Source organism: Lemur catta, chromosome 7 (assembly GCF_020740605.2).
Source record: "Lemur catta isolate mLemCat1 chromosome 7, mLemCat1.pri, whole genome shotgun sequence".
Taxonomy (NCBI): domain Eukaryota; kingdom Metazoa; phylum Chordata; class Mammalia; order Primates; family Lemuridae; genus Lemur; species Lemur catta.
Window position 1 is genome coordinate 57,390,680 of NC_059134.1, and position 16,329 is coordinate 57,407,008.

General features: G+C 50.0%; 1 protein-coding gene and 1 non-coding gene across 10 annotated transcripts in view; both read left to right on the forward strand.

The window, feature by feature from the left end:
* Positions 1–16,329, forward strand: part of ARRB1 (arrestin beta 1) — a 76,239-nt gene that overhangs the window by 29,603 nt on the left and 30,307 nt on the right. For 4 of the 9 annotated variants that reach the window (XM_045555452.1, XM_045555455.1, XM_045555454.1 and 1 more), the window contains exon 1: positions 16,253–16,323. The exons of 4 other annotated variants lie outside the window; for them this stretch is intronic. In XM_045555452.1, coding sequence (XP_045411408.1) covers positions 16,268–16,323 — 56 coding nt within the window. In that variant the 5' untranslated portion in view covers positions 16,253–16,267. Of the gene's footprint in view, positions 1–5,997; positions 6,238–16,252; positions 16,324–16,329 lie in introns of those variants that run through there. One more of the 9 variants, XM_045555460.1, reaches the window with a different exon arrangement.
* LOC123643086 lies at positions 10,889–10,990 on the forward strand. The gene has a single exon (XR_006736655.1). It is a non-coding gene; the product is annotated as a U6 spliceosomal RNA (small nuclear RNA).

The following is a 16,329-nucleotide window of genomic DNA, read 5'->3' on the forward strand; positions in this document are numbered from 1 at the left end:
CGCTCTTGCTCAGGCTGGTCTCGAACTCCTGAGCTCAAGCAATCCTTCCACCTCAGCCTCCCAGAGTGCTAGGATTCCAGGTGTGACCCATCACACCTGGCCTAAAACAACACATATTTATTTTCTTACCATTCTGGAGGTCAGATGTCCTGAAATGGGTTGACAGGGCTCTGTGTCTTCTGGAGACTCCAGGGGAGAATCCATTCCCTCACCTTTGCTAGCTTCTAGAAGCTGCCTGCATTCCTTGGCTCCTGGCCTCCATCTTCAAAGCCAGCATAGCATCTCCCAGGCTGTCTTTCAGTGCTTTCTTCATCGCATCACCTGTCCTCTCTGACCCTCCTGCCTCCCTCTCATAAGGACGCTTGTGATTACACTGGGCCCACCCTGGCAATACATCTCTTCATCTCAGGATCCTTAGCTAAATCACATCTGCAGAGTCCCTTCTACCACATGCAGTAACGTATTCACTGCTCCGGGATGAGGATGTGGGCATCTTGGGGCACCGTCATTCAGCCTCGTGCATATACCTTGCAGGGCAGTTGTGAGGATTACATGAGACAAGGCTCCAGCTGTGCCTGGGACGTGGCGGTCAGTCCCCTCTTTCCCTCCTCTCTCTGGGCCTCTGTCTCCCCATCTGTAAGATGAGGCCCCGCCAGCCCCAGCAGTCTGAGCTCACGTCCTCGGAGCATGCAAACAGGCAGCTGTGCCCTCGGCCGGCCAGGGGGTCATAGGAAGCGGCAGACTTGAGCCCTGCCCCTGGGACGCCCCTTCTCCTCCCAGTTCCTGGCCTGCGTGCATTTCCCATCATTCCCAGGGATGGCTGATGGGAAAGGCTGAGCTCACTGCTCCCCCGGGAGGGCAAGGGTGGAGGGAGGAGAGGGGAGAGGCTGGCGGCAGCTGCTGCTGGGAGAGGAGGGGAGAGGAGAGGCCTGGGTTGGAGGCTTACAATGGGAGAGGTCGAGGTTATCAGTGCTCAGAGGGGTGGAAGAGGGCAGGGCCTCCCATCTGGGCCTTCGAGAGTGGTTCGCTCTTCCTCAGCTCCTTGGCCGGGGCCCTGCGGCTCTGTTCCTCTGCTGGCCGCCCTCTCTCGGCCGGCCCCTTCTGACAGGCCCTGGCGTCCGGAGGAGTGTGTGTGTCGGGGATGAGAAGAGGGTGTCACAGATCAGCAGGGCTGAAGTGGGGAGTTGTCGCTGGACAGGAATACAGGAATGTCCCTGCCCTCGGTGAGAAGAGGACCATCCAGCCAGAGCCCACCTGCCCTCCCTCTACTCAGAATCAGTCACCCTTTGCCCTCGGGCTCATCGTCTGCCTTCACTGGACCTCACTTTTTAAACTTGCCTGTGTGAGCGGGGACGGTTAATAACACTATTATGGGATTTGAGAGAATCAGATGAGAGAGTGATTTTGAAATGTGCACACTGCTGTATAAGGATGTGTAATTCCACGCGTATGCATGTTGCTCTAATGTTCTCTCTTCCACACCTTAATGACCAGGCAGACTCTTCCTCGTTCTTCAAGTCCAGCTCAGATGTCACCTGCTCTCTGAGACTTTCTCAGCAGGCCCTGTCCATCCTTGGAAGAATGGGGCCTCTCTGTTCCTGGGTTACTTACTGTGTCCTTCTTTATAACCCTCTCTTGGGTGCCCTTGGTGGCCAGTTATTGGTTTGCATGTCCGTTTCCCCTGACGTATGTGGGCAGAGCATCCTAACAGACCCCTCTGCGTGCAAGGTCACTGCAGTTGTGCAAGCACAGACGCAGTATGGCAAAGGCACTGGGAAAGATGGCCTCCTAGGGCCTGGCCTGGGCAAGGTGGCCACATGCAAGTCCAGCCCTTAGAACTGAGCAGGTCCCCATGACCGACTCAGTGAGATTCTCAGGAGTCTGAGCTAAGAGCAGGTGACCAGACCATTGGGGTCCTTCCCTTTCTGTGATGCGAATGCTCATGCCCACCGCCACAGCCTCCTGCTGGTAACCAGGACACCACGGGGGCCATGTTGGTCACACGGATTCCTGATGAGGTGAAATCTGAGCTGAGAGGGGACAGCATTAAAGGAGAGGCTGTGTAGGACTTAAGGAAGCATATTCCGTCAGCTCATCCACCATACCCCAGACTGCTTGGAGGCCCATGTCCCTGTGCCTAGGGCCACCAAATAGATGTTGGGAGACAGCATTGCATGGTGGTCAAAGGCTCCTCTACTTCCTGATCTGTGTTCCTATGTGTGATTACTTACATCTTTCCCTCCTAAACTTTAGGCCCCACAAAGGCAGGGATAGCCTTGTTCATCCTGGTGCTTCCTGGTGCACTAACCCTATCCTGTCCTGGACTTAAATTATGTGCTAGTCATGTACCGACATCAACGCCCTGGAGGTGGGTCATGTCATCCTATTACACAGGTGAGAACAGGTGAGGTGAGGTGCCATGTCCAAGCAGACAGAGCCCTTAGTGCCAGGGGAGACATCTAGACCCTGTTCCCAATTGCTCCTCCCCACATCCGTTTCCGTTTGCGCAGCTTCCCCTGGAGTGTGGATCAGCTGGCCTGAGTGTCTAGGCTGCAGCAGGCATGGCTGGTTCGGAGGCTGTCACTCCAGATAAGTTGGTGGCTAAGAAGGGGACCAGTACTGGTCCTCCTAGCAGGCTTCTCACAGCCCCTCCCGAGACCACAGAAAGGAACTGGTTTGAGGAGCAGGTGAAAGGTTCAGGGGTAGGTTTGGGGGGTGTTTATTACCAAGGCCCAGGGTGTGGTTTGGGGAACGGTTTGTACGTGCCCCAGAACGCTCCTCCCCTGCTCACTGCCCCACTGAGGCACAGCTGCTCTTGGCTGGCTTTGCTGCGCCCACCTCATCTGCAAGCCTGTGTGTTCTTGGAAGTAACAGAAATGCGTTTCTTAAAAATGCTCGATAATTCAGCCTTGTCCTAATAACAGGCCTTTGTCTCTGCTCAGCACTCTGGTCTCCTCGGAACCGCTCATACCCATTATCTCTTCTCAGCTGCTCAGGCTCCTGGGAGGTAACGTGAACCCCACTGAGAGCCCGTGAGCCAACTGAAGCCGAGGACAGGGACCTGCCCAGGCCACCCGGCGAGTCTGCCTGGTTGTGGTGGTGGTTGGTATTATCGCCACTCACAGGGCTCCCACTGTGTGCTGGGGCCTCACTTAACTCTCCAGACAGCTCAAGTGCCGGCCATGAAGCTGCAGGCCTGCCTAGGCCCTAGCCTGTGCCCTTAACTCCTTTATGACACACCTCTGTGCCAAGCACAGTCTTGCCCCAGAGAAGCTCCCATCCTGGGGGTGCAAATACCCAAATGGATCGTGCCCACCAAGGAAGGGTGTGAGATAGGCGTCCTCAGCCCGGAGTCTGGGCGAAGCTCCTGGTGGAGGCAGAGCTTGAGCCCTGTCCACCGGGGGACCCTGCCTTGCGGGGTGGGGCCCACCAGCCAGCTGACTGAGCCCTCTGATGCCCCTGCCCCCTTTGTGGGGCTCTGGCCTCCCCAGGCCACCTTCTGAGAGCACAGGGAGCCGTGTGGGCAGGGAAGGGGCAGGGCTTTGGGGCCAACAGGCTGGCATTGCCTCCTACGAGCTGGGTGACTAGGGGCTTATCTTGTCCCCTCTCTGGGCTCCAGTTTCCACTTTTACAAAGTGGGATTAATGCCGTTTTCTCCTTGAATTGTCCTCAAGATTTAACATGATAAATATGTAAAGTACCTAACACTTGACAAATTAACAAATGGTAAATCTTGAAATGATTGTTATTATGGGGCTTTATGTTTTCTAAATTTTACTAATAATAAAATTACTCAGTCAAAAGTTTGAAAAGGATAACTATGACTTTAAGATCAGCATGTGTTTTACATTTGTAATACTACTCTTTCGGAGACCCTCTTACATCCTACACCAGACCACAGGATGTCCAATAATGAATGTGTTTGGTTTGGAACACACTTAGGATAAATTGTATCTTTCAAAAACCCATCTAATTCTTTTAAAATTCAGAAGCATTGTTATTATGTCTTTACTTCTTAATTTATCAAGCAGATGGTTTGAGTTGCTTCCATATTTTATTTCCTGTTCTGTGACTTTGGGCAAATTATTTAACCTATTTGTGTCTCAGTTTCAAGTGGGGATAATAAGAGTATCTACTTTACAGGGTTCTTGTGAGTATTACTGAGTTAATATAGTGTCTAGAATAGTGTCCGGCTTGTAGTAAACACTGAACTATCAGTTATAAATAATAATAATAATTTCTTAATAGGAACATATACCTGAGCCAGGCGTGGTGGCATGTGCCTGTAGTCCCAGCTACTCGGGAGGCTGAGGTGGGAGGATTGCTTGAACCTAGGTATTTGAGGCCAGCCTGGGCAATATAGTGAGACCCCATCTTGAAAAAGAAATTAAATAAATAATCACACACACAAAAAAGAAAATATATATGGATTGTTACCAATATCTAGTCAGGTTGCTTTTTTGTTAACATACATTCAGCTAACATTTACCTAGTGCTGGCTCTGGGCTTGTTTGGGCCTTGGCCTTGGGCCTGATTTCAAAGGCTGGCTCAGCGGCTCCCTGGCTGTACCCCGTGCCCTGGACTCACAGGCCTTGTTTCTGCCTCTTGCTCCCAGTCCCTGGGGCCTCTGGTGAGGCTGAGCTCATAAAGTGTCGGCAAAGCACTTTGTGGATCGATGCTAACTAATAGCAGCTCCCTGGAGCTGGCGTGAGTAGGGAAGACGACTGTGGAGGCTGCTTGGATCAGGCTCAGGGACAGGCACCCAGGGAAGGCCAGTGTCGTTCTGACCAGGGTCCTAGGAAGGGCATTCCAGCCTCTCTTCCTGCTGCTTCATGCCACTTTAGCCAGAGGTGGGTGCTCATGGAGTTTGGCAATGGGGAGGAGGAAGAGGTTTGCCCAGTTAGTGGCAGAGCCAGGAGTAGGGACCCATCCAGGACACACACCTGGTCACATCTAGCCAGAGCAGGTGCCTGTCCTGTCCTGGGTGTCCTCTTGTCAGGAATCCCTCAGTTGCCCCATTGCCATCTCTCCAGAGGTCGCTAGCCTCTGCCCAGACACATGGCTGTCTTAAGTATGGCGTGGTGGCTTTAGCTAACTGGAGGGCATGAGTGGGAAGCTGGCATGGACCCTGGGCAAGGGAAGGCGTGTGTGAGACTCTGCCCCAGCTCTGCCCCAGAGGGAAGCCCTTCTGTGTTTCAGACTGAGCTGAAATCTGTTCTGGGAACTGCTGTGGGGGCAGCAGATGGGGACTGTGCCCTCTGGGAGCTCCTGGTCTGATGGAGGAGGCATGGCCCTGCCTTCCAGAAAGAGACGCTTCTCTGATACGGGGAACATGGCTTCTGTTCCCTGGGACTCCCTATGTTACAGAGGGAACATTTTTGCCCTCTGCAGCTCCTTGTCTGAGGAAGGAGGCATGACCTTCATCCTGTAGGAGCCTCCAATCTGATGGAGGCGTCGTGGCCCCTGCCCTCAGAGACATCCCTGTTTGACAGAGGAGGCCTGACCTCCACCCTCAGGAAGGACACCTGTCTGACGGGGAAGGCTCACCTTGTCCTCTCACTCAAGAAACCCTATCTGATGGCCTCTGCCTTTGGGGACCCCCTCCACTTCCTGATTCGTGGGGAGCCCAGGTCCCACAGGCAATAACCACAGAGCGAGCTGGGCAGAGTCATGGACTTGGCTGCTGTGGGGAAGGGAAGGCAGAGACTGTGGACGGGCTCCTATAGCAAGTGAGGTGACATGGAAGGCTTCCCGGTGGAGGTGCCTTTGTGGGACCTCTGATACACAGAAAGTGTCTAGCTGTGACCAGTACCCTCCAGGGATAAGGCTAGGAAGGAAACCATGAGGGGTCACTCCAGCTAGCCCCTGTCTCCATGAGGGTTGGACTGCTGGCACAGAAAGGGATCCAGGGAGACCCTCACCCTCTGCCTGTCGGGGCAGAGGCAGAGTGCTGCAGCCCAGGGACATCCGCCCTCCATGGCCTGAGAAGCCTGCAGGAGGAGAGGAAACAGGACGCGTATCAGGAACGCCTTTTCCTCTTCTTTGTAACGAGCCCCCTACTCGGGACTGGGGAGGCCGATCCTGCCGGGCTTGCCCTGGCCTGGCTGCTGCTGCCTGCGGCCCCCAGCTCCGGCTCTCCCAGGCCTCCCTCTGCCCCCACAGGCCGTTGCCTCTGCTGCTGCTCCTGGGCCAGCCCCTTAACTCCGCGACTCTCAGGGCTCTCATCTGTACAATGGGGTAAGACTTCCCATCTGCTTCACCGGGAAGTTTGTTTTTCCTCTCTTTAGGGGATTGAGCTCTTCCTGTGCACCAGCCTCTGGGCTGAGCAGGGGTGGAACATAGGGGAGGAACAGTGTGTGTATGTGAGTCTGTTTGGGACTTGTCTGAGGAGTTGGGGGACATCCACGTAGAGATGTCCCAAGGCTGGTGGGTGTGGGGTCAGAGAGGGTCTGGCTGGAGATGGAGGTCTGGAGCTGCCAGCATCTGGTGGCAGCTAAAGTGGTCAGGTGGGTGGAGTCACCCAGGGAACTGCTTGTCCTGGGCTCCGGGGAGGGGCGGAGGCCAGACGCAGCCCTGGAGCCTACTGAGAGCTGGGCACAGAGCAGGGATGGGGACCACACAGCCAGGGCCTCCAGCAGGACTGAAATGGGGTCACTGGGTTGGGCGCTCCTTGGTCGGGGGAGAGTGGTATTGCGAACTTCACCCTAGCAGGCTGGATGTGGGGTGTGTGGGGAAGGGTGGACCACAGAGGATGAGGAGGGAATAGAGGTGAAGATGCTCAGACATCAAACAATGTGGTTAGTCAGATTCTCTTTTTCCTTTTTTTTTTTTTTTTTGAGACAGGGTCTTGCTCTGTTGCCCAGGCTAGAGTGTAGTGACACCATCATAGCTCACTGCAGCCTCAAACTTCTGGGCTCAGATTGTCATTCTTTTGCTTATTTTTCTCATTATTCAAATTATTCCTCTGCTGGCTAGAGGGCTACTGTGGGAGTGTGTATGGTGTATGTGTGTGGGATGTGTGATGCATGTGTGTATATGGGGTGTTTTAGTATTTGTGCATGTGTGTGCACGTGTGTGGTGTGTAGAGTATGTGCATGTGGCCACATTCAGGTCTGTGTTCCATATGGTAGGCTGATGCTGAGCCATCTCCTTGGCTGGAAACTGGGAAGGATGCACCAGGCTGTGAATTTCCCCTCTCTACTAGGATTACACCCAGTTGTGCACTGGTAACAACTGGGCCTCCAGAAAAAAAGGAAGGGGGTGGGATTGTAGCATTTGCCAATTTCTGTGGTGTAAATTCTCCCACCACAACGTCACAGTACCAACGTGATGTCATTGTACGTGGAATTAGGAAGAGATGAACAGCAGACACCATTATATGGTATTCCCACTGTAAGGTAGACATGAATATACAGTAGACATAAATAACCTCATGAGCATAGTAGTGAAATACTTAGTAAGTGGTAAATTTTGAGTATGTATTCCTTTTGTTTTTCATATAATTTATTTAATTATAAGTTTATGTTGGGGGTTCTCAGCATCAGCACTGTTAACATTCTGGGCTGGAGACTTTTGCTGGGGCTTGGGGTACTGACCTGTGCATTATGCAAGCAGTGTCCCTGGCCTCCACCTACTCGATGCCTGTAACTTCCCTCCCCCAAATTGTGACAGCCTATAATGTCTCCAGACATTGCCAAGTGTCGCCTGGGGTGCAAATTCACCCCAAGTTGAGAACCACTTGTAGTGGTTGTGTTTAGTAACTAGCTCACAAAATTCCGAAAAATGCGACAGTCACTCTTATGAGTCTAAACTCATAAGGCAGCTCCAGCACACCCTGGGCACTGTATCTGGAGAAATATAGGCCTGGGTTTTTTCCCCAAAAATTCTTTCTCGGGAAAGTTAGATTTTGGTCCCTACAGAGTCCCTGACTGACCCACAGAGTGGCTGACACAAAGTCAGAGGTGTGGCACCATACTGGATCTATTGTGACATTTTATGAAATGTGAGAATGGGAAGACAATGATGTTTCTGAATTAATATATTATTTTAACATAAAATGTTACTCTATATGCCTAAAAGTTTGTACGTTTAAATTGGTAAAAAGAAAAAACAAACCCAAAACAAAGAAGACAAAAAACCCTCTACATAAAATCTTCCTGCTGGGAAAGTAGCAGAGCGTCTCCTGTCTGGGGCGCCCTGTGTCTCACGGGCTCCCGCCGGCCGCGCGGCCGTGTCCCGTCCTGCTGGCGAGGCTGCTGCCTCCGACATGCTGCTTGGCCCGGGGCCTGTTTTCCCCTGCTCGGGGCTTGGCTCTTGTTTGTTCATTTGTTTGCTCATTCAGAATCTTTATTAAGCGCCTGATGTTGTATCAAGGAAAAAGAAATGACTGGAGGAAGACGCAGTTCCTGCTCTCCGGGGTGTGCCGTCATTTCAGTTCCACGGTGTCGCTAGGCAGTGGCCATGTGCAGGCCCTGTGTGGACGCTGGGGGGACAGTGGGGATAGGGAGGGAAAGGTGAGAATGTGTGCTGGGTGCCTGAGGTGGGCCTGGAGCTGAGCTGGGCACATCATAGGTGCACCTCCCTCCTCCTCCCACTGTGCTTTGGAGGGGGGTTGTTTATTTGTGGTGTGTCTGTCTCTCGCTGCAGAGTGTGAATGCTCTGGGGACAGGGCACAGGGCCCTGGATCTCCTGCAGGTCAGAACAGTGCCAGGCCCGGAGGTCTGAAAGATGAAAGGAAGAAATGACAGCAGGGAAATAGGAAAGAGGAATGGAAGGGAAGGGGTGGGGGAGGGCGGAGGCGTCGGGGCAGGAGCACGTTAAGCCAAAGCAGTCAGGGAAGGCTTCTCGGATGCGGGGACGCTGGGAAGGCTGTGCGGGCCGGGGAGGACTGCAGCTGGGAGAACTGATGGGAAGGGTGGTACAGGAAGAGGGAGGAGCAGGGCTTGTCTCTGAGGGTTCTGGAATGTGGAGGTTTAAACTGGGAAAAAAACATCATAAACTGTTTTCCATCTGGGACTGGGAGGGAGACAGACAGCTAGAAAAATTTCTGGCTCCGGTCGGGGTAGCATACCCATCTCCTTCCAGGCGAGAAGGCCTGAGGGACATTTGGGCAAGAACTCTCGAGTATGGGGCGGGGCAGAGCACTGACCAGGGCAATGGCGCTGGTGATAATTATGGTGTCAACAGTGTCAGCCTCCCTGTATTGACCCCTGACTAGGTGCCAGGTCTTTGCGTGGAGCCCCAGCCTTTGGGGTGGGTTACCCTGTTCTCTAGACAAGGGAAAATGAGCCTCAGAGAGCACGTGACACTGGCCTGAGGTCACCCCAGAGTCAGGCGGGGTCTGCTAGCTTCAGCTTCTGTACCTGCTAAGGGAGATTTTTACTAACCTTTGATAATTCAGATCCTAGTTTCATGGTTAACAGAAAGTGGGCCAAGTTTCTTTAAGAAACTCTACCCTCTGCCATGGCCACTGGAGGCTCCCCTCTTTCTTCACTCTGCACCTGCAAAAACTTTCACAGCTGTGGGTCGTGGCCAGAAAAGTGAATGCGTGAACGCGGACAGGAGGCTTGGGGAATTGTTGTCTGCCTGGAAGCCTATGGGAAGTCTGGAGTGCAGGAGCCTGACTTGCCAGACCGCCCGCCCCACCCCCCGGCACTGTCCCCAACCCTTCGGGCCTTCCAGACACCACCCTGTGCCCAGGGAGCTGTGCAGAGGCCCAAGGGAGCCATGGTGGATTAGGGGCAGGGATGTGACAGGGGTCGGGAGCATCATTCCAGTGTGACTCTGGGCACATGGCAGATCTCTCTGAGCCTGAGTTTCTTGACCCTGGCAAGACTCTTCTTTCCCTTGGGCTTTGAGTGCTCCGTCTGGGAAATGAAACAGGTTGTGCGTGGTCCCTCAGGCTCCCCAGGCTCCAGAAATCTGCGAAAAGGGGTGACATTTCCTGCCTTCCTGCCTCCGTCCCCCTCCTGGGCTGTCCTGAGAAGCAGGTGCACTGATGGCGGGTAAACAGGCAGGCAGCGCTCTGACACAGGAGGGCTGTGAAATTCTGGCAGAGCAGACACGCCTGTACACAAATAACTCTGCTACCAGGGAGAATAAGGGCCCTGGGAACCTCTTTGTAGCCATTGCCACCTGCTCCTTACACCTCCTTGCTCCTTGACGGCTGTTCTCACACCCAGAAAGTAGGTCAGAATGTAGAGTGGCTGTGTCTGAGAGTGAAGGCCCCCTGCCTGGTCCCCACCCGACACAGCTGAGCCATGACTGCTATCAGGGGCAGAGATGGGGGAAAGTTATGGGGTTGAGGGCATCTCTGTGTCCAAAATACAGTCCTGGCCAGTCATCCTGTCTCCCCACCAAATGCCCGTGGCTCCCTATTGCCTTCTGGATATGGGCCAAGTTCCTTAGCCTGGCATTCAAGGCCCTTCACAGCATCCTCAAGTCTCCTAGCCCGGGACCCACACATAGAGGCACTCCGTGACTCTCTGGGAGAGCAAGTGGACCATTCTCTAACCCAGCCTCCCACCTCGTGCTCCTCCCGGGCACTCGGGACACACTGCAGCCACACCGGGCCGCTTGCTATCTCCCCAGCTCCCAGTGGATGCAATTGCCCTCTCCAGGCTTCTGGCTGCACCTCTTCCGCACTTCTGTGCATTCTTCACAATCCTCCTCATTGCTGCCTCCTTCCTTGAAGCCTTTCTCAACTTCCCAGACAGAACCTCACAGTCCTACCTCTCTGGCAATATTGGGAGTGGTAAAAAGCATGCTCTCTGGAGCCAGACTGCCTGGGCTCCAATATCTAGCTCTGCCCCTTACTCGCTGTGTGACCCCGGGCAAATCACTTAACCTCCCTGAGCCTCAGTTTTTTCATCTGTGAAATGAGATGATAGTGCTTGCTTCGGCAGCACATATACCAAAATTGGGATGATACAGAGAAGATTAGCATGGCCTCTGAAAAAAAACAAAACAAAACAAGAAATGGGATGATAGTGGTACTCCTTACAGGGTTGTTGGAAGAATAAATGAGTTAATATTTGTGACATACTTGGAGCAGTAACTGGCACCTGGATTCTCTCCTGGATAAGTTTTCTTTTCTTTTCTTTTTTCTTTTTTTTTCTGACAGTCTTACTCTGGCACCCTGGGTAGAGTGCAGTGGCATTATCATAGCCCACTGCAACCTCAAACTCCTGGGCTCAAGGGATCCTCCTGCCTCAGCCTCCCGAGTAGCTGGGACTACAGGCACGCACCATGATGCCCAGCTGATTTTTCTTTTTTTTTCTTTTTTTCTTTTTTTTTTTTTTTTTTTTTGAGACAGAGTCTCGCTCTGTTGCCCGAGCTAGAGTGCCATGGCATCAAGCTCACAGCAACCTCAAACTCCTGGGCTCAAGCAATCCTTCTGCCTCAGCCTCCCGAGTAGCTGGGACTACAGGCATGCGCCACCATGCCTGGCTAATTTTTTTCTATATATATTTTTAGCTGTCCAGATCATTTCTTTCTATTTTTAGTAGAGACAGGGTCATGCTCTTGCTCAAGCTGGTCTCGAACTCCTGACCTCGAGCGATCCTCCCGCCTTGGCCTCCCAGAGTGCTAGGATTACAGGCATGAGCCACCACGCCCGGCCTTGGATGAGTTCTCTTATGTTGACTAAAGATTGAGTAAATATCTGAACATCTTCCCACATTCACTGCATTCATAACATTTTTTTCTAACATGAATTTTCTGACACTCACAAAGGAATGAATTGTTACTAGTGTTCTCTCAATTCACTTGTAGTGAATCCACAGAAAGCAGGATGAGCTTTCTGATACTAAGATGTGTTTTGTCTAAATGGTTTCCCATAGGTAGACCATTCATGGGGTTTCTCCTATATGAGTTTTCTGATACTGGCTTTGGGACTCTGGACAAGTTATGTACAGTCTCAGAGTCTGGGTTTCTCCTCTGAAAAATTGGAATAGTTAGATGGAATAATATAATAACGTATGTATTAATAAAATGCTTAGCACAGTGCCTGGTTCATAGGGGAAGCTTAACGTATGGTGGCCATCATTCTTGGTGGGTTTCTCTAACTTGGCTATGCTGTGGTCTTTCATCAGCAGGGACTGTGGATTGCTCATGTTAGTGCCCACAGGGGGGGGCCACTGGCACTGGGGGGGGGGTGCTGTGTGCATGTTTGGTGGGAAAGTGAATGATGAATGGGACAGCCACTGGTCCGAGTTGAGCAGAGGTCTGTTTGGGGTATATCGGCTGTATTCTTGGCTCGGTCTGATGGTGGCTGTGTCCCTGACCCTATGAAGCATTTTGTAAGTCCAATGCCTGTTGCTCCTGACAACCAACAGAAGTATAAGTGAAATCACTCCCTGTCTCATCCTCCCACCAACACCTGGCAACCACTAATCTACTTTCTATCTCTATCAATTTGCCTACTCGGAACATTTCATGTAAATGGAATTGTACAATATGTGGCCTTTTGTGTCTGGCTTAATTTACTTAGCGTAATGTTTTCAAGGTCCATCTGTGTTGTAGCATGAATCAGTACTCCATCCCATTTTATGGCTGAATAATATCCCATTGTATGTATATACCACATTAAAAAATACATTCATCAGTGGGTGGACATTTGGGTTTTTTCCCACTCTTTATGGCTATTTTGAAAAATGCTGCTGCAAACATGTGTAAGTTTTTATGTGGACATGTTTTCAGTTCTCTTGGGTATATACCTAAGAGTGGACTTGATGGGTCACAAGTTAACGCTATATTTAACTTTTAGAGAAATGCTAGATTGTTTTCCAAAGTTGCTGCACCACTTTACATTCCCACCAGCAATGTGTAAGGGTTCCAGTGTCTCCATATTCTTGTCAGCACTTGTTATTGTTCTCTTTGATTACAGCCACCTTAGTGTCTTAGTGGATGGGAAGTATCTCATTGTAGTCTTGATTTGCATTTACCTGATGATTGATGACATTGAACATCTTTTCTTGTGTTTATTGGCCATTTGTGTATTTTCTTTGGAGAAATGCCTATTTAAATATAATAAATCCATTGTCCATTTTTAAATGAGTCATTTGCCCATTTGTTGTTGAGTTGGAATAGTTCTTTATACATCCTGGATACTAGACCCTTACCAGATACACGATTTGAAAATATTTTCTCCATTCTATGGGTTGTCTTTTCATTTTCTTGATAGTGATCTTTGAAGCACACATGTTTTTAAATTTTATCTGCTTTTTCTTCATTTGCTCGTGCTTTTGTTGTCATATCTAAGAAACCATTGCCTAATCCAAGGTCATGAAGATTTATACTTATGTTTTCTTCTCCCAAAAAACTTTTTTTTTTTTGAGACAAGGTCTTGTCTGTTGCCCAGGCTAGAGTACAGTGGCATGATCATAACTCACTGCAACCTCAAACTCCTGGGCTCAAGTGATCCTCCTGCCTCAGCCCCCCAAGTAGCTGGGACAACAGGCATACACCCTTAAGCCTGACTGATTTTCCAATTTGTTGTAGAGATAGGGTCTCCCTCTTGCTCAGGTTGGTCTTGAACTCCTGGCCTCAAGCAATCCTCCTGTCTCTGCCTCCCAAAGTGCTAAGATTACAGGTGTGAGCCACCGTACCTGGCTTTATGTTTTCTTCTAAGAGTTTTTCAGTTGTAGCTTTTACATTTAGGTCTTTGGTCCATTTGAGTTAATTTTTGTACATGGTGTGAGATAGGAGGTCTAACTTCATTCTTTTGCATGTGCGTATCCAGTTGTCCCAGCATCATTCGTCATTTTTTTTTTTGGTAGAGATGGGGTCTCACTATGTTGCCCATGCTAGTCTTGAACTTGTGGGCTCAAGTGATCCTCCCACCTTCGCTTTCCAAAGTGTGCTGGGCTTACAGGAATGAGCCAGTTCGCCAGCCCCAGCATCATTTGTTGAAAAGATTGTTCTTTCCCCCATTGACTTGTCTTGGCTCAAGTCAATAAATATATGGGTTTATTTCTGGACTCTCCATCTTGTTCCTTTGATCTGTGTGTCTGCCTTTATGCCTGTACCACGAAGTCTTGATTACTATAGTATTGCAGTAAATTTTCAAATTGGGAAGTGTGAGTCCTCCAACTTGGCTCTATCTTTTTCAAGACTGTTTTGGCTATTCTGGGTCCCTCGCACCGCCTTATGAATTCTAGGATCAGTGGGTCATTTTTCTGCAAAAATAGTCAACTGGGATTTTGATAGAGATTGCATTAAATCCATAGATCAGTTAGGAGAGTATTGCCATCTTAAAAACATTGTCTTCTCATTTTTTATTTTGGGTATTTATTGAATATAAAGTTGAGCTCATGACAAATGTACTGTTCTGATTCCAGACTTATTCTGCTTAATATTCTATGATAGGCATTTCCCTGTGTTGTGAAAGAAGCAAACATAACTTCAGTGCTGTGTAATATTCCATTGTTTAGCTGTACCATACAGAATTATAAACTTTTATTTTTGGGTAATCTATCTCAGAAAGTACTTCATTTGGGTCCCTTGTTGTGCAACCTTCTCCCTGACAGGCACAAGGGATACTGGAAGGACTGATGCCTCACAGAAAAGCAGCAAAGTATTAGTGTCAAAATTGATCAACAGGTACCCCATGCTGTGGATGGGGGATGGGACTCACTGGAGAAGCCAACATTCTGGCTACTGGAGGGCTGACCTGCCTGTCTTCCTGGCAGAACACCCCAATGGAATGAAATCAGAAAACAGCATCTAATAGGCTGCACAGACACTGATAGGGCATGTTTGATTTAGGTATATTTTTCTAGAGCAGTTGATTTTAAACATTTTAAAATTTGCTGCATAAAATTCGTTTTTCATTGTAACTCAGTACACACATACTCACCTAAAACGAAAGTTTCACTAAATATTTAATAAAATTCACTTTTTGTATCAGCCAGGAGAAGCTGGTCTGCTGCAGTAACAAACAACCCCTAAACCTTAGTGGCTCAAGAGCTTTCTTTCTCCCTTAAGCTACCCATCTATCATGTAGCAGGAGAGCCCTAGGATTTAGGTTGGTGGAGGCTTTTCCATCCCATCATTGCTGGTTTCAGTGCTGGAGGAAAGAGAATATGACAGGCAAAAGAATTGCTCCCCCTGAAAGATGTCTACGTCCTGATCCTTGGAAGCTGTGAATATGTTATGTTACATGGCAGAGGGTAATGGTGGTTGCTAATCAACTGACCTTGAAATAGGGAGATTGTTCTGCATTATCCAGATGGCCCTAGTGTAATCCCAAGGGTCTTTAAAAGTGGAAGAGAGAGGTGGAAGAGGTCATAGTGATGTAGTGTGATAAGAACTCAACCAGCTCTTCCTGGCTTTGTAGATGGAGGCAGGGGCCATGAGCCAAGGAGTGTGGGTGGTGTCTAGAAGCTGGGAAAGTCAGGGAAACAGACCACCCTAGAGGCTCCAGAAAGGAACAAAGCCCTGCTGATACCTTGATTTTAGCCCAGTGAGACCCATTTTGTATTTCAGAACCACAGAATTGTAAGATAGTACATTTGTATTGTTTCAGGTCACTAAGTTTGTGGTAATTTGCACCAGCAGCCATAGAAACTAATGTGGAATCAAGCACCAGCACTTAAATGCATCTGCCAAAAGTGACATGTGGCATTTCTACTCATATTTGATTGGCTAGAGCAAGCCATGTGGGCATGCCTAGCTTCATATGATTGGAGGAGTTTGATACTCCCATACGCCGAGCCTTAGAGGGAAACTGAATATTGGTGAATGTAGTAATATCTGTTATACCCTTGCTACCGGCATTGCATGCTTATATTTTCTATTCTATTCTATTCCATTGCATTGGAAACCAAAAAATCCTTTTAAGTTGATTTCATTATCAACCAGTGGGTTGTGACCCTTAGTTTGGAAAAAAACTGCTACACAGACCCTCTTTTGCCCATGCCTCATGGACCACAGGACACACCAGGTGTGTGACACACCTACGCATAGCTGATTGGCACAGGTGTGGGACACCTGACTGAAGCTGGCCAATCACATTCCTCTCCTGGGAATTTGGAATTGGGCCATTCAGCCAGTTAGCAGTGGGAAGCTGATGGAGAGGCAGAATAGAAACAGGGTCGGAGTGAGAGTCACATGCAAGCCAAAAGGATGGAGGAGCAGAAAAGCCCTGAGTAAGCAGAGAGCCGGTCCACAGAGACAATGGAGCAGCCGCGCAGAGAGCAGTGCAGCCGGAAGGACGTGCAGCCCCAGACGGAGAGGTGGAGAGAGAGCGCGACCGCCTGAGAATCCGATGGCTTCCCCGGTGCTGGCTCCAGCGCCCAGGCGTCCTGCCTGCTCATCCTTCCCGTGAGA